This window comes from Hyperolius riggenbachi, chromosome 5 (assembly GCF_040937935.1).
Source record: "Hyperolius riggenbachi isolate aHypRig1 chromosome 5, aHypRig1.pri, whole genome shotgun sequence".
NCBI classification, from domain to species: domain Eukaryota; kingdom Metazoa; phylum Chordata; class Amphibia; order Anura; family Hyperoliidae; genus Hyperolius; species Hyperolius riggenbachi.
In genome coordinates this window covers 356,001,499-356,026,604 of record NC_090650.1, presented here as the reverse complement: position 1 = coordinate 356,026,604, position 25,106 = coordinate 356,001,499, and the positions used below count along the sequence as shown (strand labels likewise).

General features: G+C 45.2%; 1 protein-coding gene across 2 annotated transcripts in view; it reads right to left on the bottom strand.

Moving 5' to 3' along the window:
- LOC137518960 (centrosome and spindle pole-associated protein 1-like) overlaps window positions 1-20,857 on the bottom strand; it is a 53,215-nt gene extending 32,358 nt beyond the window's left edge. For both annotated transcript variants that reach the window (XM_068237467.1, XM_068237468.1), the window contains exons 1-3: window positions 20,750-20,857; window positions 6,233-6,313; window positions 1,522-1,644 (exon numbers count right to left, since the gene is read on the bottom strand). In XM_068237467.1, the coding sequence (XP_068093568.1) occupies window positions 1,522-1,644; window positions 6,233-6,268 (159 nt within the window). In that variant the 5' untranslated portion in view covers window positions 6,269-6,313; window positions 20,750-20,857. The remainder of the gene's footprint in view (window positions 1-1,521; window positions 1,645-6,232; window positions 6,314-20,749) is intronic.
- Between the last annotated feature and the right edge of the window lie 4,249 nt (window positions 20,858-25,106).

Sequence of the window (25,106 nt, the reverse complement as noted above, 5' to 3'; positions counted from 1 at the left end):
TAGCCCTGGAAGAGAAGTGCTCACTTCCAGGAAGCATATAGAGGACGGGAAACTTTTTTTTGTCAGAAAGACCGTGGCCTCTGATGAGAAGCCATAGTTTTTTCTGCCAGGGACTTATGTTCCCGTTCATGGATCTATGGGCTACCGGGGGTGACGGGGGAGGCACGCGCGGGAGCGTGCAGAAGCACACACCAGCTCTACAGCAGCCACCTGGACGTGACAATCACGCCCAGGCAGCATAAATGGTTAAAGAATGTATTTGTATTGCACTGCTGAACGTAAATATTTGAACACCTGTCAATCAACAATTCTGGCTCTGAAAGACCTGTAACTAAGCCTTTAAAAAGTCCACCTCTACTCCATTCAATCTAAATTAGTAGCACCTGACTGAGCGCTTTAAAGAGAGCCCGAGGAGGGGATATAAAAACAAAACCAAAAAAAAAAATGTAAACTATGCTCCCTGATCTGGGGGTCTGGGCGGATCAAGTAGCCGCCATCTCCACCACTCCTGTGCCCCGCATCTCCATATTTTCATGACCTCTGGGGTCACGACGTTGGAAGGAGAGTGAGCTGCTCTCTCAGCGTGCAGGGAGGCGGGGGAGCGGCTTGCGAGAGACAGCTGCCCAATGACAGCTGGGGAAAGCCTGCAAGAGCGCCTCCAGTGGACATTTTGAACAGGGAATGCCTCTCTTCCTTTCCCCTCGACATTAGCGACAATCACTGTAGTCAATTTTGGGAGGGTTATAGCGCGTGGGGGGGACACAGAGGCATGTCATTAAGCAGGGAACATGTCTCTGTGTCCCATCTGCCCCCGGCTGCACTGCCTCGGGTACTCTTTAAAGACACCTGTCCACCCCACTGTCAGACTCCAACCACTACCATGGGCAAGTGAAATGAGCTGTCAAAGACACCATATGCTCTGTAGGCAGTGCTCTCCCCCAGGCTCTTTTAGCTGGGTGCTCCATCCGGCTAATTTTGGTGAGCACTCGGTTGTCATCAGCTCACCTTCTCACCCTCTTGTTCTGTAAGTAAAGTTCAGTTCTGCTGAGAACCCTGTATGCATACTTTGTGATGGGGTGAAGCTATTCAATCACCCCAGCATGCTTAGTACACGCATTCTGAAAGGGGTGATGGGGATGCAGGGCTGTCTGTATATAGCCAGAGTATAAAAACAACAAAAACTATTTTGCTGTAGATGAAAATTTTATTTTTTTTAACTTTCAAAAAGTGGACAGGTGACACAACAGCCAAAGAATGACTGTCACACTGACAATCTTCTGTTACGTATTCTCCACAGACCGGGTGATGATTAGTTATTCCCAGTATGCTGAACAATCACTTTTTGCTAAAGAAATTGCTCCTGACAAATGGAGGCAGTTACTACAATCACACCACCTGACCCATTTCACAAGTAGCCTTTGATAATCTTTGGCCAGATTATTTCCTGCAGTAAAGGTTATTTGCAGCATATAGGCAATCTCTTCAATGCTCTCTCTGTTTCCATCTTTATATAACACTTACATCAGTGTATTCCTTTGAAGCAACTTGGGCTAGTTTGAGTCTCTCCTCCTCCTCATCAGTCTTCAGCTTGAGGAACTGATTATATTCACTGTGTCTCTCAAACCGCAGCCTCTCTTTGTTAGCCTGTAAATAATGGTTTTCCTCATTATTACTAATATCATGGGAAGAAGGGAATAATTTTCTTCCAATAAAGCCCATAGCCAGACACAGATCTAGAAATACAGTGTCACTACTTAGCAAGCCAAGTGCTTCTGCAGCTACAAATCCTGTCTTGAGATTCTGATCTTAGGACTAGAAGAACAAAGTGACCAGGCTATTTTTTTTTTTTTTACAATTCAGCACACATCAGCTTTAACAGTATGCTGCACAGCCATACAACTTAGCAGCCAAATAAATCCCCCACCCCCTTTTCTGCCCACCAACAGAGCTTTCTGTTGGTGGGCTCTGATCGCTGCTGCAGGCTGTATTTTTTTTTTTATTTTATTATTAAATTTAAATATCTTTGTTTTCTAAATAAAAATGACTTTTCTACCCTCCCTCCTGAGAGCCAATCAGCATGATCATCTATCATAGGAATCAGCCTATGAGAGACGATCGTTTGTGAGCCACTTCTGGGGACAGCTCAGTGACCCCCGTACAGCACTGCATTAGATCGCAGCGCTGTACAACCCTTACAAACCTTTTTTTCCCATTTCTAACAGCCTGCTAGCTGTCATTATGGTCAGATCAGCGTGACTACATCAGGCGCACTGCATGAAGATCCAATGCATTCGATTTTTAGCAATGCCCGAGCACAGCACAATAGCATTGTTCATGCTGCTCCCACCACCAGAAACTTCTCCATTACACAGGCTCATTGTTTCTCTGCTCCTCCCTGCATAGAAGAAGACGCATTGTGTGCAAAGGCTGATGACACTTCTGTACAGTGTTAGTGCACTGTCGCCTTTGGCTGATGACGCCTCTGTAGCGATGCGCGGGGGGCAAAGGGATGACAAGCGCATCTGACTTAGCGGCTTCCAGCAGGTGGGGAGGTGCCAAGAACAATGCCATTTGGTCATGCTTAGGCATAGCTAAAGGTCGGACGTGCCATATCTTTAGGGATCGTCATTGGGCCACTGTACACACTCTGGTCTGCTGCACAACTCTTAGCCATGGTGGTCGTTATAGTCTGTCACAGCCGAGTTCAGACCAGTGTGACAATAAGTGACATTCTCTATACAATATACAGTATGGTATTATATTCCAGAAGTTTTCTGCAATGCTCTGTGTAACCTTCTGTAATGCTGTAATATGTGCCTACTGCCAGTAGGTGGTGCACATACACCATTATAACTCTTTCCAGGCCAGTTTTCAGCATGGACGAAGCTAACTCGTCTATACCGTTTGTAGCAAGTTTTTTAACGAGTCAGCCTCATCCTTACCACCAGGGAGGCTACAAGATAATTTAAGTGAGAGGGATATGGAGGCTGCCAAATTTATTCCCTTTTAAACAATACTAGTTGCCTGGTAGGCCTTTTATGGCATCAGTAGTCCCTGACTCTCACCCATAAAACAAGCACTCAGCTAATACAGAGGCGCTATAACATGTCCTGACATTCTTGCAGGTTTTTTTTGTACCTTGTCTGAGGAAGGGGGTGAAAGAAACGTGCAACGCGGTGCAGAATATATTGAAGTAAGAAATAAATGTTGTATATCTTTTTATGATACAAAATTGTCGTGTCTTCTGTGGGGAGGTAAGTCCACCAGTACTGACCCATTTTTAAGCTGTTTTTAAATACTTAATTACTGGCGCCTCTGTATATGCAAAACAATTCAGCGAATACAGTCAGACTTCGGTCAGAAACATCATCTGATCTGCATGCATGTTCAGGTCTATGGCTAAATGGTTTTTTTTGGTAGAGGATCAGCAGTCTGTATGGTTTAAAAACAAAAGTACCCCTGACCTTGATCCCCCTCCCTCAATATACTTTTAATACTGTTTTATTACTGCTGCTTTGACTATATCACAGCACCATCCACGCCCCCCCCCCCCCAACCTACGTTTATCAACCTACGTTTATAACAACGTTTAACTGTGGCCCCGGTTCTGCTGTTTATTATGGGCAGGTAGAAACTGTCCTTTATTTTTCCCCCTCCACTTGCCGCTTTAGCTCCAGATATGTTTCACTGCGCACAGGGGAGCTGCGCTGTGTGTGGGCTTGTGGTAATTGAGGTCGGAACTCGGAAGGATATCTGACTTCAATTACAACAAGCCCTCACACAGTGCCACTTCCTTACCGCCCATATTTGACAGTCTACTCAGTCGAAGATTACGAATGAGCAGAACGGGGGCCACAGAGGGTGATGGAGGGGGGAGGATGGTGCTGGGACATAGTCACAACGCCAGTAATAAAGCAATATTAAAGTACATTGGGGTGGAGTGGGGGCAAGTTCAGGAGTACTTTAAACAAACATGTCAGCCTCCATACGTTCTTTTACTTCAGACTCCGTGTAAAGCACACCTAGCCCAAGGCAAAGCTACTTAAAGTAAGCACAATGGCATTTTCATCCTAGATCCAAATACTTCTGTGTGTTGTCCATTCCTCTCCTCATTGCCCCGCCTTTGTTATTACTTCTTGAAAAATGTAACTTAATTAAAGACAAATTCTCAGACAGGACATATTTTTATTACACACTGTATCTACTTATATTTATAGATATACTAGAGACCTTAGCCCGTTATAACAGGCTCTAGGTCTGTCACTGCCGCAACCTGTCTGTGCGCATTTGCGCGCACGCTCACTTGTCACGTACACGGCCCAGTGGCTGTCCGGCGCCCGTCCAAACAACGGCTGTCCCTGAGGCAAATGCACAGTAGCGCAAAGCAGGGACACGGACAGACAGACGGACACACACACACACACACACACACACCACACTGTACACACGCACGCACCACACTGTACACACGCACGCACCACACTGCACACACGCACGCACCACACTGCACGCACCACACTGCACGCACCACACACACCACACTGCACACACACACCACACTGCACACACACACACCACACTGCACACACACACACCACACTGCACACACACACACCACACTGCACACACACACACCACACTGCACACACACACACCACACTGCACACACACACACCACACTGCACACACACACACCACACTGCACACACACACACACACCACACTGCACACACACACACACACCACACTGCACACACACACACACACCACACTGCACACACACACACACCACACTGCACACACACACACACCACACTGCACACACACACACACACCACACTGCACACACACACACACACCACACTGCACACACACACACACACCACACTGCACACACACACACACACCACACTGCACACACACACACACCACACTGCACACACACACACCACACTGCACACACACACACCACACTGCACACACACACACCACACTGCACACACACACACCACACTGCACACACACACTGCACACACACACACCACACTGCACACACACCACACCGCACACACACCACACCGCACACACACCACACCGCACACACACCACACCGCACACACACCACACCGCACACACACCACACCACACACACACCACACTGTACACACACACACCACACTGTACACACACACACCACACTGTACACACACACACCACACTGTACACACACACACACCACACTGTACACACACACACACCACACTGTACACACACACACACCACACTGTACACACACACACACCACACTGTACGCACACACACCACACTGTACGCACACACACCACACTGTACGCACACACCACACTGTACGCACACACACCACACTGTACGCACACACACCACACTGTACGCACACACACCACACTGTACGCACACACACCACACTGTACGCACACACACCACACTGTACGCACACACACCACACTGTACGCACACACACCACACTGTACGCACACACACCACACTGTACGCACACACACCACACTGTACGCACACACACACCACACTGTACACACACACACCACACTGTACACACACACACGGACGGGACGTAGAGACACAGGATTTATTAGATAGAATTTAAAACCTTTTGCATATGTTCTTCTCTAAATATCCTCAACCTGTCACCTTAAGTACTTATTACAATGCTTACGATTATACGCGATTTTGTAATTTTGTGTGTTTTTTTTTTTACTATGTTTGATTGAATAGAGAATATAATATAGATAATTATATATCAGAGCACCGAGGGAAGCCTCAATAGGATCCTGAGGCTTCCTTCTATTGAGGTAAATATCTCAATTTGTACCCGAGCTTCAGCTCAAGCAATACAAAAATTGAAAAAAAAAAAAAAAATTGAAAAAGTTATCTTGGTAGAGGCTAATAGCCATCTAAATTTCATGGGTTGATGGTGAAAGGGTCACCAAATGTTAATGAATAATATAATGGTCATGTAAAAACTAATTGTAGCTGAGAAGAGAGCAGTGATCTGCTCTTTGCAAGGCATCCACATAGAATAAGTAGCAACCAGTTTCTATTGTGCTTTTAAGGAAAAATTAGAGACATGTTGCTATGGACAGTGGTTTCAGCCTTCAAGTCATATACATGAATGGCTTGCCTGGGGGTTGGAAAGACAAAGAAAGATAACTAAATGATCCACTGATATACCTACCTTAGGTGACAACCTCTCTTCATTTGGGAAAGACATGCCTTGTGTGGCTGAGTTCACTTCTCCTGTGCCTACCAACTGTTTCTATACAAAAGAAAGAACAGAAGGAGATTAAGGTTGGTAAAGAAAATAATGTGCACTTCAGAACACTTTACTACAGTTGATGCCATGGTGTAAATTAGTATTTAAAAGTAGAATAAAATCACAATGTTGTCAGGGCCGGTTCTTTCACGAGGCAAGGTGAAACATTTGCATCAGCAGCAACCGGCCCTGAATGTTGTCACCCTCTAATCTCTTCAATGTATTAATAAGTTAGAAATGAGGGAAATGTTTGTCAACATGGACATAGCAGTAACATAGGAGAGGGTTCTAACACTACACAGATCTATGTCACACTAAAAGGAGAGTTTTCCTTGGAATCTTGCTTTGAAAACAGATGATTAAAGTGTGCGCTTACAGCGGGATTAAACTCAATACATGGTGAATAAAAAGAAAAAACAAAACAAAAAACAAACAATATTTGGCACCCTCAAAATAAATGTACTGTGCATGTAAAACCTTATCTGAAGACTGGCACCGTGGTAAATACTTTTCTATATATTCATCCTGAGTGAGCATCCATCTTGAGCTCACTACTGCATGAAAAGGGGGCCACAAATCGTAATCGAAAAAAAACCCTCCTCTTTCTTGGCTTTGGAAATAAGGCACTGCTGGATCAAACATGTACATTCTCCCAACTGTGTAAGAGCCCGTTTCCACTAGCCACCACGCGCGGTGGCACTCCCTGGTCTGCATGTACGCAGACGAATCCCAGAAGCCGTGCCATGCACGACTATGGGATTCGCTGTCTCACGCATGAAAACTGATGGCAATGGCGGCTGAATCGCTAGGGCAAGCGATTCGGCCGGCGGCGCCATGATTTCCTATGGCAGAGTTTCCCCGCGCATTTTGCCTGCGGGGAAACTCTGCGGATTGGTCTCGGTTTCCGTGCTAGTGGAAACGGGCCCTATTTATTTATGAGGGAGGCAATGATTTATATACATTTTAATCAATGTATAAATTCATTTTTTTTATTATTTAAAAAACAGAGTTTAGTCCAACTTTTTTTTTTTTTTTTTTTTATCAAGAGTGGAAAAACCTAGGATATCGATTACAGTAGCTTAACTGCATGATAAGTACCTGAGCAGCTAGGCATAAATGTGTACATTACATTTTTGAAGACAGCAAGGAGAGAAGCCAGTTTAACCTATAACAGGTTTGAGCTGAATGATTAACAGATGCCTAGCTGCTCCCTGGTTCATACATATGTTTCCAGGTAATTTTAACTAGAGGTTAGAGTCTCTTTCATGGGGATGGCCTCACCGTAGTGCAGTGTTCTCCCCAGGCTCTTTTAGCAGGGTGCTCCACCCGGCTAGTTTTGGTGAGCACCCGGCTGTCATTGTCTCACCACCTCTTATGCTGTAAGCAGAGTTGGTCACAGAAGCACCGGCCCTGCATTCTCTCATCTCGCCCCACCCAGCTACTTTTTCCTGCCACCTGGCTGGAAAAAAATTCTGGGGAGAACACTGTAGTGCAAGAGTCCAGTACTGAATATTTTGCATGCAAACTGTTTATGGAAGCTAACATCCTCCATAGTATTAAGACAAATGCATCTGTTTGTTTGCTAGGTGTGTATATAGCCTGTTAAAGGTGGTCCACGCCTGAGCAGTTAATCACTCAGATGCGCCATGTCTGTTTCTGGGATGCACAAAATCCACAGCCCTGGTAAGTATTAGACTAAGGCGTCGGAGTAGAGGACCCTGAGGCATTTTGGGTACCTGGAGTAGGAGTCGGTGGTTTCATATACTGAGGAGTCAGAAGATTTTGTTAGCGACTCCACAGCCCTGATTACCACTGCCTTGTTCATCAACCCCTATGTTACTAATGATTTAATCACCATTAGTAAAACACATAAGATTAAATACCTCATAAGTTATTTTTCGCTCAGGTTTGGATTAAAGACACCCGGGAAAAAAAATAAATAATTTTCAGTGTAAAGGAACACTATCGATTAACATGTTTTCAATTGAGATAGGCAATGTTTGGGAAGTGCTGCTAAGTACTGGTGTATATATATATGAATTATTATCTCTTAGTTTACTGTTATCTAATTCCTTTCACACTTTTCTGATGGCAATTCTGATGGCAGACTGAGCCATGAGGGGAGGGGGAATTCCCTCACAGTGCATCTGTTAACTGTGTGTGTGTGTAAGGCCACATACACACATCAGACCATAGTCTTTTGAAAATGAAAGATCACAGACCAATTTTACCCCCTTCCATGTAGTATGAGAGCCATACATTTACAGTCTTTTCTATGGAGCTGAACTCCCCATCAGAAAAAAATCTTTGCAAGATGCTGCACACAAAGATGCTGTACAGACACAAAAGATCAGTATCTGCAAAAGATCTGTTCCTGCCAAAGATCCGTTCCTGCAAATTGCATTCATAGTCTATGAGATCTGCAAATCATCATACACACCTTGTTTAACTGACATTCATCTGCAGATCAGACAATCATCTGCAGATCTGAAAATCCATCCTGGTGGATCTGATCTGCAGATGAATGTCTGTTAAACAAGGTGTGTATGATGTTCTGCAGATATCATAGACAATGAATGCATTTTGCAGGAACTGATCTCTTGCAGGAACTGATCTCTTGCAGGAACAGATCTTTTGCAGATACTGATCTTTTGAATGTCTACAGCATCTTTGTGTGCAGCAGCTTGCAAAGATTTCTGTCTGATGGGGAGTTCAGCTCCATAGAATAGACTGTGTAGGTATGGCTCTCATACTACATGGAATGGGGTAAAATTGGTCTGTGATCTTTCATTTTCAAAAGACTATGGTCTGATGTGTGTATGAGCCTTAAGAGAGAGAGCTCTGCCTGTCTCTGACTGAGCTCTCTGCAGAACAGTGATGGTCAAGTAGATGCAAATAACTACGAGTTGATGCAAATTAATGCAGCCTGTTTGGAGACATCTCCTAGCCCCCTCTGACATTTTCGCCACTCTCCGCTGCAATATTGGCGATAAAATAACAGTTTTATCTACTGTTTTGTAAACAATAAAGTGGCTGCTGAAACAGGAAGTATACTGAAAAACAGGATGTATACTGCCTTATGTTTGCATTACAAGTTTTTATTATTACACAGTGAATGCAGCCTTTAGATGTTATGTGCAAGCTTAGAAAAAGTTTTACCATCTGCCTCTGCGACTGTGCCACTGAAGCGTGACAAGAATCCTCAGACTCCTTTATAAACACAGCTGTTTCTTCTGAGCCAGGAGTCTGGGCTCTGCACTTGTGTCTGGGTAACAAATTGTCAGCATGTGACAGGCAGCTCCCTCCTCCCACAGCCTCACAGACACAGCTGAGACTGAGAGCAGGGACCTGTCTGTGAGTGAGAAATAAAAGCACACAGGAGTTAGCCTGGAGGGGGCGTGCATAATTTATCCCCATCACAGCAGAGGCAGCCCATTCCTCTCTGGGTCGACAAAGCTTGACAAAGAAAAAAGAAGATATTAGAGAGACAGTGCAACTAGAAAAGGCTGCAGTAAGTCAGAGCACATTAGAACAGGTATAGGAACTTATAGGATAGAAGAAATAAGGTTGAACATTTTGTTACAGAGTCTCTTTAAGCAATACCAGTTGCCTGGCTATCCTGCTGATCCTTTGCCACTAATTCTAGGTACACACAATACAACTTTCTGACAGATTTACTGTCAGATCGACTATTTCCAACAGGTCCAATCTGTTGTCCAATAGATTTTCCATAGAACGGACAATTGTATTATGTGTACCTAGCATTATACTTTTAGCCATAGACCCTGAACAAGCATGCAGCAGATCAGATGTTTCTGACATTGTCAGATCAGACAAGATTAGCTGCATGCTGGTTTCTGGTGTTATTCAGACACTACTGCAGCCAAATAGATCAGCAGGGCTGCCAGGCAACTGGTATTGTTTAAAAGAAAAAAAAAGGCAGCCTCCATATCCCTCTTACTACAGTTGCCCATTAGACCTCTTTTCCACAGGCAGTTGTACTATGTGCTCAAAAAGCAAAAAGTTACCAGGCAGCAGTGAGCAGTTACCAAGCAGCAGCAAACAGTTGTGAGAGTTTGAGAGGCATTTCACTGCCTATCAACTGCCCATGGAAAAGAAAAGAATTACACAGCTAATTCGAGTTTTTAACTCTTTCTATACAGAAAGCAGAAAGGAACAGAATTTCTTAGTAGGGCAAGTATATGTGAACATGTTTATTTCATGTCACTTTAGATTCACTTTACCATCTTGTTTGGAGGGCTGCAAGTGAGGTAGATTTATAAAAAGACACTTTGTGGAAGTATGCTAATGGTGCAACACAGACTAAACATTTGTATCCCAGCAGAGGATGGTTGAGAAGAAGTTGCTAGGCTGTGCAGAAGCTCATGCATGCAGCTGGCTGCTGGTTTTTAAGGTTTCCAGGCAACAATAACAAAAGGAGAAGCCTTTAGTAAAAAGCAGGAAGAATCCTTGTGTGGTCAGAAATGGGTTGAAATCTATGAAGGTATCACAACACAGCAAGCAATAAGACTGGTTAGAAAGTGTCTGTATGAAACAGATGTATAAAGCTCAGAAGTATAAAGCTAGGTCTACATACTCATGCTTTTTTTTTAAGTGTTATTGTACATTTTTCTATGAGGTAATATGCATACTATTAATACACCAGTAAAACCCCTAATATCAAAAGAATCGCAAATCACCGGCACCTACAATGCAAATGCCACCCAAAGCATGCGCATGCACACCACAACCACTGCAGCGTCACTGCCACCCAAAGCCGTAGAGTTTGTGTTGTAGGTAGTGGTTGTGGTGTGTGCATGAAGGTGCAGTAGAGTGCATGTTGTAGGTGGTGGTTGTGGTGTGTGCATGAAGGTGCAGTAGAGTGCATGTTGTAGGTGGTGGTTGTGGTGTGCGCATGCAGGTGCAGTAGAGTGCATGTTGTAGGTGGTGGTTGTGGTGTGCGCATGCAGGTGCAGTAGAGCGCGTGTTGTAGGTGGTGGTTGTGGTGTGCGCATGCAGGTGCAGTAGAGTGCATGTTGTAGGTGGTGGTTGTGGTGTGCGCATGCAGATGCAGTGGAGTGCATGTTGTAGGCGGCAGTTGTAGTGTGTGCATGCAGGTGCAGTAGAGCGCATGTTGTAGGTGGTGGTTGTGGTGTGCGCATGCAGGTGCAGTAGAGCTTTTGTTGTAGGTGGTGGTTGTGGTGTGTGCATGCAGGTGCAGTAGAGCTTTTGTTGTAGGTGGCGGTTGTGGTGTACGCATGCAGGTGCAGTAGAGTGCATGTTGTAGGCGGCAGTTGTGGTGTGCGCATGCAGGTGCAGTAGAGTGCATGTTGTAGGTGGTGGTTGTGGTGTGCGCATGCAGGTGCAGTAGAGTGCATGTTGTAGGTGGCAGTTGTGGTGTGCGCATGCAGGCGAACCAATGGAAGGAAGGCAGCACCGGAAAGCCACAGGTGGAGCATGTCCGTACCCAGACCCCAGTGCTTCCTGGGGTCCCACGAACCCACAGAACAATAAGGGTCGGCACCACTCAGTAGTAGTTAAAGCTCTTTATTCAAAGTGCATATACGGCAGCAGGACAGACCGCTGCTTCGGGACTATGCCCATCATCAACTGATGCAGTTGATAAAGGGCATAGTCCCGAAACAGCGGTCTGTCCTGCTGCCGTATATGCACTTTGAATAAAGAGCTTTAACTACTACTGAGTGGTGCCGCCCCTTATCGTTCTGTGTGCGCATGCAGATGCAGTAGAGTGCATGTTGTAGGTGGTGGTTGTGGTGTGCGCATGCAGGTGCAGTAGAGCGCGTGTTGTAGGTGGTGGTTGTGGTGTGCGCATGCAGGTGCAGTAGAGCGCGTGTTGTAGGTGGTGGTTGTGGTGTGCGCATGCAGGTGCAGTAGAGCGCGTGTTGTAGGTGGTGGTTGTGGTGTGCGCATGCAGGTGCAGTAGAGCGCGTGTTGTAGGTGGTGGTTGTGGTGTGCGCATGCAGGTGCAGTAGAGCGCGTGTTGTAGGTGGTGGTTGTGGTGTGCGCATGCAGGTGCAGTAGAGCGCGTGTTGTAGGTGGTGGTTGTGGTGTGCGCATGCAGGTGCAGTAGAGCGCGTGTTGTAGGTGGTGGTTGTGGTGTGCACATGCAGGCACAGCAGAGATGTGTTGTAGGTGGTGGTTATGGTGTGCGCATGCAGGTGCAGTAGAGCTTCTGTTGTAGGTGGTGGTTGTGGTGTGCACATGCAGGCACAGTAGAGCGCATGTTGTAGGTGGTGGTTGTGGTGTACGCATGCAGGTGCAGTAGAGCGCATGTTGTAGGTGGTGGTTGTGGTGTACGCATGCAGGTGCAGTAGAGCGCATGTTGTAGGTGGTGGTTGTGGTGTGCGCATGCAGGTGCAGTAGAGTGCATGTTGTAGGCGGCAGTTGTGGTGTGCGCATGCAGGTGCAGTAGAGTATGTGTAGTAGGCGGCAGTTGTGGTGTGTGCATGCAAGTGCAGTAGAGCTTCTGTTGTAGGTGGTGGTTGTGGTGTGCACATGCAGGCACAGTAGAGCGCATGTTGTAGGTGGTGGTTGTGGTGAGCGCATGCAGGTGCAGTAGAGTGGATGTTGTAGGTGTTGGTTGTGGTGTGCGCATGCAGGTGCAGTAGAGTGCATGTTGGAGGTTGTGGAGTGCACGTGCAGTAGAGTGTGCGTTGTAGGCGGCAGTTAAGGTGTGCGCATGCAGACACATCAGTTTAGCATATAGGCTAACTGCTGTCATGTGACTCCGGGTTTAACGACTCTACGCAATACATTTGAACCGTAAAAGGAATTGTCAGGCAAAAAAAAAAAAAAAAGTTTCACTTACCTGGGGCTTCTTCCAGCCCCATGCAGCCATCCTGTGCCCTCGCAGTCACTCACTGCTGCTCCAGTCCCCCGCCACCAGCTAGCTAAATGTATGCGTGGCGGCCTGCCAACCCCGAGGTCGGCAAAAACGAAACTAGCTGGCGTCGGGGGACCGAAGCAGCAGTGAGCGACTACGAAGCCACAGGATGGCTGCATGGGGCTGGTAGAAGCCCCAGGTAAGTGAAACTTTTTTTTGCCTGACGATTCCTTTAAAGAGAACCTGTACTGAGTAAAAATATTTAAAATAAACACATGAGGTAACTTCAAATGAACATTGCATAGTTACCTTGCCATCAGTTCCTCTCAGAAGCTCACCATTTTCTTCTGAAAATTATCCCTTTCAGTTCTGACAACATTTTGTCAGATCTGAAATATATCAGTTGCTGTCAGTAAAATATCAGTTGCTGTCAGTTATAGCTGAGAGGAAAACTCATGTATCAGGTAATGTCCATGTTTCCCTATGGCTCAAGTGGCCGATGTTACAGTTTAACTGTGTGCTGACCGGAAAGCTGTTATGGGTAATGGTCATTTTCAAAATGGACGACGGAAAATTCCCTTGATCACAGTGAACAAATAGGATGCAGGAGAGGAGAAAGACACTGAGGAGTAAACTACGTGGAAGGTAAGTATGACTTGTGTATGCTTATTTTGACTTTTAATTTTCAGTTCAGGTTTTCTTTAAAGAGACACTGAAGCGAAAAAAAAAAATTATGATATTATGATTTGTATGTGTAGTACAGCTAAGAAATAAAACATTAAGATCAGATACATCAGTCTAATTGTTTCCAGTACAGGAAGAGTTAAGAAACTCTAGTTGTTATCTCTATGCAAAAAAGCAATTAAGCTCTGCTACTGTGGAGAGGGCTGTTATCTGACTTTTATTATCTCAAGTGTTCCTGGACTATTTACTTTTCCTCTGCCAGAGGAGAGGTCATTAGTTCACAGACTGCTCTGAAAGAATCATTTTGAATGCTGAGTGTTGTGTAATATGCACATATTATAGAATGATGCAATGTTAGAAAAAAACACTATATACCTGAAAATAAAAATATGAGAATATTTTCTTTGCTGCTAAACTTCTAGTAATTATTCATAGTACACAACCAATTCATTATATTATATTTTTTTTTTCGCTTCAGTGTCTCTTTAAGTGAGACCTTTCATTCCTCAGATTAATTAGATGCCTGTTTAGTACATGTTCTAATACTTCAATATCGTTCCTATTATTATTTAGTATTTGTACAGCCCAGACTTCTTCAGCAGCGCTGTACAGAGTATATCGTCTTTTCATCAACGGTTGCTCAGAGGGGCTCACAATCTAATCCCTACCATAGTCATATGTCTATGTATTTATCAAGTAGTTAAAGACTAAGGCCAATTTACTTACAGTGGTTTACAAAAGTATTCAGCCCCCTTGAAGTTTTCCACATTTTGTCATATTACTGCCACAAACATGAATCAATTTTATTGCAATTCCGCGTGAAAGACCAATACAAAGTGGTGTACACGTGGTGTACACGTGAGAAGTGGAATGAAAATCATACATGATTCCAAACATTTAAAAAATAAAAAATAACTGCAAAGTGGGGTGTGCGTAATTATACAGCCCCCTGAGTCAATACTTTGTAGAACCACCTTTTGCTGCAATTACAGCTGCCAGTCTTTTAGGGTATATCTCCACCAGCTTTGCACATCTAGAGACTGAAAACTTTGCCCATTCTTCTTTGCAAAACAGCTCCAGCTCAGTCAGATTAGATGGACAGCGTATGTGAACAGCAGTTTTCAGATCTTGACACAGATTCTCAAATGGATTTAGATCTGGACTTTGACTGGGCCATTCTAACACATGGATATGTTTTGTTTTAAACTATTCCATTGTTGCCCTGGCTTTATGTTTAGGGTCGTTGTCCTGCTGGAAGGTGACTCTCCGCCCCAGTCTCAAGTCTTTTGCAGACTCCAAGAGGTTTTCTTCCAAGATTGCCCTGTATTTGGCTCCATCCACCTTCCCATCAACTCAGCTTCCCTGTCCCTGCTGAAGAGAAGCACCCCCAGAGTATGAAGGTGAACCTCCGCCCAAGTCTCAAGTCTTTTGCAGAATCCAAGCAGTTTTCTTCCAAGATTTCCATGTATTTGGCTCCATCCATCTTCCCATCAACTCTGACCAGCTTCCCTGTCCCTGCTGAAGAGAGGCACCCCCAGAGCATAATGCTGCCACCACCATATTTGACAGTGGGGATGGTGTGTTCAGAGTGATGTGCAGTGTTAGTTTTCCGCCACACATAGCGTTTTTCATTTTGGCCAAAAAGTTCCATTTTGGTCTCATCTGACCAGAGCACCTTCTTCCACATGTTTGCTGTGTCCCCCACATGGCTTGTGGCAAACTGCAAACGGGACTTCTTATGCTTTTCTGTTAACAATGGCTTTCTTCTTGCCACTTCCATAAAGGCCAACTTTGTGCAGTGCACGACTAATAGTTGTCCTATGGACAGATTCCCCCCCCACCTGAGCTGTAGATCTCTGCAGCTCGTCCAGAGTCACCATGGGCATTTCTGCATTTCTGATCAGCGCTCTCCTCGTTCGGCCTGTGAGTTTAGGTGGATGGCCTTGTCTTGGTAGGTTTACAGTTGTGCCATACTCCTTCCATTTCTGAACAGCTTGAACAGTGCTCCGTGGGATGTTCAAGGCTTTGGAAATCTTTTTGTAGCCCAAGCCTGCTTTAAATTTCTCAATAACTTTATCCCTGATCTGTCTGGTGTGTTCTTTGGAATTCATGGTGTTGTTGCTCCCAATATTCTGAGGCCATCACAGAGCAGCTGTATTTGTACTGACATTAGATTACACACAGGTGCACTCTAGTCATTAGCACTCATCAGGCAATGTCTATGGGCAACTGACTGCACTCAGACCAAAGGGGGCTGAATAATTACGCACACCCCACTTTGCAGTTATTTGTAAAAAATGTTCAGAATCATGTATGATTTTCGTTCCACTGCTTACGTGTACACCACTTTGTATTGGTCTTTCATGTGGAATTCCCATAAAATTGATTCATGTTTGTGGCAGTAATGTGACAAAATGTGGAAACTTCAAGGGGGCCAAATACTTTTGCAAACCACTGTATCTGTATGCTTGTGGGAGGAAACCCACAAACTCCTTGCAGATAGTGCCCTGGCTGTGATTTGAACCAGAGACGCATCACTACAATGCGAGAGTGGTAACCACTACACCACCATGCTTCCTATAGTGTTTAGGCCAGGGGTGTCAAACTCAAATACAAAGTGGGCCGAAATTGTACACTGGGACCTAGTCGTGGGCCAACCTCAATCTCTACTGGCCACCTTCCTCCCTGATAAAGTTCCTAGGTGTCTGATGGCACCCTCCAACTCCTATACAGTTCCCTGGCGTCTAGTGGTCCTCCTTCCCCTATACAATTCCCTGGTGCCTAGAGGCCCCCACCCTCCCCTATCTCCCCATATGGCCTCCCTGGTGTTCTAGGGCTTCACCTCCAATATATCTTCCCTGGTGGTCTAGAGTGAGCCAAACATAATGCAAAGTGGAGACACCACTCGAGGGCCAAATTTAATGGATCTGAGGGCCAGATTTGGCCCGTGGGCAGGAATTTTACATGTATGGTGTAGGCCAAACCTGCATACTGTCCATACTAAATGGTGCATACAAAGGCAGTAGTATACTAACATCTCATGCTTTTATTTCCTGTTATCATACCTCCCAACTTTTTGAGATAAGAAAGAGGGACACTTAAGCCACGCCCCTGCCACACCCTTAACCACACCCCTACTCATGCATGCCATAAAGAATTCATAAGAAAAATATGTTTTTTAGTTCGAACCACACTGGTCCTTTCTATTCTGGTTCATTTTGCTTCATAATAACATTAAAAAAAAAAAAAAAAAAAGTATATCAATTTAAAGAATGGGAATCAAGTTTAGAGTAAACTTAACATCGTTCAGTAGAAAAATACACATATTTACATAAATCTGTTCATCAGTCCTGAAAGAGAAACATGAGGGAGAAAGAGGGACAGCGCTCCCCAAAGAGGGACTGTCCCTCCAAAAGATTGGACATGTCGGAAATAATCGATCTGGCAGGTAAATCTGCTAGAAAATTGTATGGTGTGTACCTAGCATAATGTGTCCTATTTTATTTGCTTTAGCTGCTGCTACTGCTACCAACCAGTATTATCAAGTTCTTCTCAAAGTCTGATTTTCCCATCTTTTTTCTGTTTATATGCTGGTATGCCACCGACTCACCCAACATGCCCAACCTTACATTTACAGGGATTACATTTCTTCTGCCTTATGCCTGCCCATATTGCCATGCTGTCAAGATCCTTCTGTAGTATGTCATCCCCTTAAAGTGTACCAGAGATCAAGCACACAGACACTTATGCTGTGCTCCTTTTCTTATTTCCCTGCCTAAGAGTTTATAATTAGCTATGGAACCTACAGTTTTTCTCCAGTTAGGACTCAGTCGGCTCACTGATAACAAATTACAGCTATAAAACACTTTCCTAAGCAGATACATGGGCTTTTTCCTGTGAGAGGAAAAGATAAAAAGGTCAATAGCTCATGTATTTTCACTCTGGGACTCTTGAGACACTGCAATTGAGTAGAGACTATGAAACATTAATTCTGCTTTATAAATGTTTATACATAAATTAAAATCTTGATACATCTAAGAGAGTGATTTTTTAGGAGTGGAAGGACAGATCCAACAGTTTCTCCATTTATTTTCATCTCTGGTTCACTTTAAGTGCTGACAATTCACACAGTTTAGTAACGTCTATGAAGACAGCCCAAATAACCCAGGGAAACGGGTGGAGTAGGCATATACTGTGACCTGTCCTGATGCTTACTGCTACTCCCCCCCCCCCCCTCCTCCTTTCTACCCCCGCATCCTACCTTGATGCCCCTCCGGTAACCTCTTTCGGAGTCGGGCACTACTGCGCAGGCACTGGCTGCACGCATTCTATAGCAAGCGCCCGTGGCCAGGAGTGCTCTGTGCATGTGTATAATGTTACTACGTCATGTGCGCCCAAACGCTGTAGGACGCATGCATGCAGCCCAGCCAGGGAATGCGCAGTACAGCCCAACTCAACGACCTGGAAGAGGCTGCTGTAGGAGCATTTAGGTAGGATGCGGGGGTAGAATAGAAAAGAGAAGGGGGCGCGGTAGACATCAGGACAGGTCACAGTATATGCCTGCTCCCCCCATTTCTCTAGGTTATTTGGGCTTTGGTATCCTTTAATAGCCACCAATAACCTCCTGAGCGGTATGCCCGACAGGCAAGGAAGTCTTGCTGAAAGCGGTATGCCCGACAGTGTCGGGCATGCCGCTCAGGGGGTTTGTCTAGCTACAGGAACCCCACAGTATAAGTTAACTAAGTGCAGGGGCTCCTGTACACTATCTGCAGCATAAGGAATGTAAGGCTTAGTTCCCCCCCTAATGTCCCTGATGCAGCCGCTGCCTTGTAAGATACATACCAAGCCTCGTTCCAGTGAGCGCCCCAGCCGGTCTGCACAGCTCCGCATATCTTCCGGTATGCGGAGGATGGGTACTGAAGTCACGACTTCAGCCCCGATCCTCCGCATACCGGAAGATATGCGGAGCCGTGCAGACCGGCTGGGGCGCTCGCTGGAACGAGGCTTGGTATGTATCTTAACGCTCAGGAAATTGTGCAGGAGCCGCGTTTGCGATTGAAAAGAAAGCTCATCGCTCAAGTGAGAATACTAACATTTAGAAACATTGCTGAATCGCTTTTAAAAATCGCCAGCGCTTTTAAAAAACAAAAACTGTGAACAAGCCGATAAGCCTGGTTCACACAGATGGTTCTATAGCAGTGCAGTTATCGCGCTTCTACCAGCTCAGATCAGTTGCCGACAACCAAGTATGCATTCTCATGTATGTACATATGGAGTTGTGCAAAGCAACTGACGTGCGGTTATCAGGCGTTTGGCCAAAGCCTGGTATTCACATTCAACCATGATTGGCCAATTTTAACATACAAGGCAGCGGCTGCATCAAGGACATTAGGGGGGATGGGGTAGGGGGGGGCTAAGCCTTACATTCCTTATGCTGCAGATAGTGTACAGGAGCCCCTGCACTTAGTTAACTTATACTGTGGGGCTCCTGTACCGAGCTACCCTATAATGGGGGGCACCTGCACCTACCTAGCCTATCCCAGGGGACAACTGCACCTACCTAGCCTATCCTGGGGGATACCTGCACCTACCTAGCCAATACTGAGCGACACCTGTACCTACCTAGACTATACTGGGGGCACCTAGACCTGGCTACTTACCTACAATAATCTGTGGGGGATTTCGAAGACAGATGGGCACCACACATTGGGCGACTCAGGTAATGTATAAATGCACACACGGGAGTACAATTTTACATTGGGTGGGGGGCAGCGACGAGGCAACGGGGGCGTCCGATTCCTGAGCGATTTCATGTTGAAATTTATCGAGAAGTGTGGGCAGCCGACCGATCTCTCTCTAATCAGATTTGATTAGATAAAGATCTGTCTCTTGGTCGAATCTGCCCATCATCTCTATTGTATTAGTGCAGGTTGAGCAGCTGCAGCTTGGAAGTATAAATGATCAGATATTTTGGGGAGTAATTTTGAAATTTAGTTTAGATTTTGTGTTTCAAGCTTTTATTGGACTAAAAATGTACACTAGACCCCTGCTTGACACATTTTGTTAAGTCACAGGAAAAAAGGTTATGAAAATTAATTGGATCCCTTTGCGCTCAGAAATCCAGCAGAAACTGAATGCCAGGGAGGTTAAGGTGGCCATACACTATAAAATGATTGGATTTTTCAGGAACTCGATAATTCTGATCAGATCTCCCGAAAAAAAAAAAATCAGATTTTTTCATTCAACTGAAAAATCCGATTGGATTACCTGTTTTTTTATATTTTTATTGATCCGGAATGCTGGAAATGTTTCAATTTTTCTAAAGATTGCATGGTGTGCGTTAGATTGCCAATTTATTAATATACACACCCTAGCAATTTTCTCTGAATTTTCAATCATTTTTATAACTGGGGAAAAATTGAACATAGGTGTGTGTGGTACATTGCTCATATTTTTGAAATGTTACAATCAGTCAGGAAAATTGATTGCAATTCTTGAATTGAACGGATATTTAAAAAAAAAAAAAAAAAATTGTATGGTGTGTGTGGCCACCTTTACACTAACCTTTCCTATCATTCGCTATATGGGATGCAAATTCTGATAGGCTGCATAAAATGCCATGACACCTGTGTATACCAGATAACACAAAAGGCTGCAGTGATGCTCAGTTCTTTTCCTCCATAAATATCATGGGCGCTGCACAGTAGATAAGGTGTCAAAACTGATACACAGCGCACACTCTACTTATGATGCGAATATGATAATAAACAAGTGCATAGAACATTACGAAGGCTAAGCACGATGTACGGGTACCCTGCATGGAAATGGCAGCTGAAAACACAAAGCAAACCCCACACAGCGTTACATGCAGCAACCACACCCTACATCACCCGCCCGTCCCCTCTCCATACCGCGTCTCCAGCCCCGGCTGCTGCTCCCTCTATGCACAGCTGCTCGTTGTGCGTCTGTCTCTAGTCTACAACTGACAGACACCACCCATTACTGGGCTGGCAGATCCCCTGCTCTACACGCTGACATATCGCCACCCAGGGTATGGAGGACTACATTACATATGTAGGCCTCCATACCGTGAATGTAATCTGTTCCCTGCAACCTGCAACACTCACTCATGATGCACTCTTGCCCTCATGATGGATGCATTTGTCTCTATTGTTCTTCGGGAAAAATGGTCCTTATTTTGGATCCAAATCCCTTTGCCCATCATGGCTCCTCCTCATTTATCTCCCTATCAGTTCTTATGTATAGGTGTGTCTGTAAATACATGTATAATTTTTCACTTCTAAAGTGTTCATACATGCAACTTGTACTCATAATTCTTCTAATCATATTGCTCTGCTTATTTCAGTGTGTGGTATGCTTTTCTATTATTGTCTTTTTACCATAGTAGAGGTGCCACTACCAATCATGAGTGCCATAGTGGAAATCCAGATGAAAATAATTATGCAGGCCCGCCTGTTTAAAAAAACGGGCGCTAGGTCACAGCTGCTACCCCTCGCAATGCGCGCACATACGCGTCCCGCTTGCTCATTCCCCACCACTGTCTGAAGTATATATATATATTTGGAGAGTGTAAGAGGTGTGGAAGTGAAGATATTTAGTATTTTACCTCCAGCAGCATCATTAACTTCACACTGAGCTTGCGTGCTACTCAGTGTGGAAGGAAGCTTCCGAGCAGCACAATCAGACATTACACCGGCCCTGTGTCCTAATTGCCCTGGCTGCGCACATGCTCAGTACAAAAAAGCCAGGGACACACAACAATTCAGTTGATGACGCAGGGACACTTGGATTTTATTGTATAGGATACTGTTTGCAATCCTCTATAATAATACCCGTGTCCCTGCGTGTGCTGTCTCTGTGTAGCTAGTCCGTACTTTTTGCTACTGCGCATGTGCGCAGCACGGACCCAGCCTCACAGAGACTGGAGGACGGGGCCAGGGAGCTGTGCGGGCGTGTGAGCGGGCGGCATGTGCGGCGGGCGGCAGCGAGAAACAGACCCTAGAGCCCGTTTTTAAACAGGCTTGGGTCTACTAGTGTAACTATATAACCCTCCACAAGGCAAAAGTTTCTATACAAAGCCTGCATTGATTTTACTGTTTGTTTAGGGGATAGAGAGGTAGAAGACAGAATTTGAGACGCCTATAGGACTCACGGGCCCTGGGCACTTGCCCAGTTTTCCTTTACCAAACACGGCCTTTGTTTGGACTCATTTGAGGAGCAACATCTTCCACTATGAATATTAGTGCATACTGACTTGTGAAGTGGCACCCCTGTAATGCTCAGTACAGGTTACTCGCAGGCTCGGCATACATGCATGCTGACAATTATATTATTATTATAATTATTATTCATTGGTTCCATGTTTTTTGTATAGGTCCCACCAAACTCTCCACTTCTTCCCAAACACCCATCGGTTTTTGGGAAGAAGTGGGGCGGATTATGAGGGCTAGAATACAATTAGATCAGTGGCTGAATAGAGTACTGGTTAAGGGCACTGACTTTTACGTGGAAGACCAGGGTTTGAATCCTGGCTATGGTGAGTACCTATTCAGTAAGGAGTTCAAGGCAAGACTCCCTAACACTGCAGGGTGGCCTCCTGAGCGCGTCCCAGTGGCTGCAGCTCTTGAGCGCTTTGAGTCCGACAGGAGAAAAGCGCTATATAAATATTCGGATTATTATTATTATTATTATCCTCTGACATATCTCCTGGAAGTTTCCATTAGATGATTGACTAGAAGGGAGGAGCTAGTCTCTCACATTCTAACGGCCGCCCAATGTTCAATAGCAAGTAAATGGAAGCAAGGAATGGCCCCAAAATATATGGATTTGTATAAACTTATACATGAAGTACAAAGTATGGAAATGTTGATAGCCAGGTTAAATAACAAACTACTGTAGATACATTTACTAAGGTGTGGAGCTTGTGGGAACTGTAACTGGAAAGATAAGGGACACCAGTGGGAAGGGGTCGAGAAAAATGCTGATATGTTGGGGTTGCCCTGGGAAGGGATCGTAGGGTCGTCGGTGGAGGGTGGCCCGGGCATGTCGGGATGGCACCGATGCCATACAGGGCAAATGGCGGACCTGGATTAAGCAAGTGTGGGGTGGGTGTCGGGGTCTCACGGACAGGCATAGGACATCCAGTTTTGGGGTTGACCCTGGTCTGCTGGGGGGGAGCCTATCCAAGGCCAGAATGGGAGGGATCTAATGGGACAGAGGAAGGGCCACGCCAGAGACCGGGTCAGCCATGGTGCTAGTAGAAGACATCGAAATGGTCAAATTGAGGTGCTGGGGTTCTGGACCAACATCCAAGAGGGCTCTGTGCGTTGTGTACTCTGGGTGGTCAGGTTATGATAGATTTTAAATTGATGGGATTGAGGTCAGTTATGTGTTTGGGGAAGGGGGGGGGGGGTCCGAAGTCTCGCCGGCAGGCCTGAGGCACCTGGGATTGTGTTTAGCTGGGTCTGTCAGGGGGAGCCTGGCACCACTGGGGTGCTGGGATCAGAGGGTGCTGCTCTTGGGTGGGTTACCAATTGGTTTGGGGGTGGTCTGGGAGTGTTGGGGGGAGGAGGGGGCAGCCTGGGCTCCAATTGAAAACATCTAAATGGCCAAAATGAAATTTTGGACTATTAAGCTAAGGAGTTTACAAATGCTTGAGGAGATCTCCTAAGAAAAATATATTATTATTATTATTAAAATGTTAGCATTATTTCCCCATTAAAATTCCAGAGTTGCCAACCTTAATGTTGCTACAGACAGAAAATTAAAAAACTCTGGACTCATGAGCACTGATTTACCCACGTATTGCATACTAAAAAAAAGAGTGGAAAGGGAGCTCCATGATTTGTCTGGTAAAGCAACTGTACTTGCAATCAGCAAATGGTGTGTGCTCTGAAATGTGGATTGATGCACACTCAGTGGAAAAACACCATATGTTTTGTTTTGTTTCTTATTTTTATGTGTTTCTTTGATTTGTACCATGGTAGCTCTTCTAAGGAACAGGATCACCTGAGTTAGCCTTCACTCTTCAAGCACACCAGTGATCCTTGGACACCCATAACCCTGTTGCATGTTCAATAGTTTCTTGGACCACTTTTGGCAAGTAGTAAACACTGTATACTGGGAGCACCACACAAGACAAGAGATGCTCTGGCCCAATAGTCTGACTATTGGGTCTCACTCACTACTATTTGGCTGTTGTCAAAATAACTCAGATCCTTAAAGGGAACCTTAACTCAAGTTAAAAAAAGTGTTTCACTTACCTGGGGCTTCTACCAGCCCCCTGCAGCCACCCTGTGCCCTCAGTCACTCTCGGATCCTCTGGTCCCCAGTCACCAGCTAGTTTTGTTTTTGTCAACTCTGAGTTAGCGGGCCGCCACGCGTATCATTGCACGCTTTCCCGAAGGTACAGGATGCTATTGCGGGCGTCAACACGTATCTTTGTACGCGTTGCAGGTGCAGGTCCTTGCCTGTAGAGTGGTCAGACACGGGCTGGGGGCTAGAATGATTTGTCTGTGATCTGTCTACATAGGAGAAACTTGTTAGCAAGTAAGGATTAAAGTATGGCAGCAAACTAGCCCTATACATCTGTGAGTAACTTTTCCTAAATAATAGCACCATCATTTGGGCTATCTGCTCTGCTCAAAAGCCTCTGAGGTCTGTTTGTGATGTTTACATTTGGTTCCTATCATTGCTGAAGTAGTTAGCCTTAAAGGATACCAGAGCCGAAGGGCTCTGGTAAAAACGGAATGTGCAGTGGGTAGAGGGTTAAAAGCAAAATACTTACCACGCCTTCCATTCCCCTCCATCACTCCCCGTTCTCCTACAATCAGTGCCATTCTCCCTGGTGACTCCAAACCGTGACATACTGACGTTGGTACACAGGTGCGGGGGAGCGAGTGCGCTTCTGTCCTGTGACATCACTGCCCAGCCACAGGGAAGCAGAACAGACATACTGTGCTGCCAGTTTATTTTATACCCTTTGCCTCTGGTATCCTTTAATTGTATCACCGTAGGCAAAAAATATCTAAAGCTCACCATACAAACATTGATTTTGATCACACAAATGGGCCCTACCAGCCAGCCATCGTGCCACCTTTGTGCCCCCAACCCCCATTTGAAGCTGGAGCCACCACTGCCTATAATGCATGTTCTCAAGACATGTAATCAGTTAAAGCAGAACATTTTGAAAATGATGATATCATGCACTAACAAGTTGGATTAAATTAGCAAAACATGCTGTTTTAA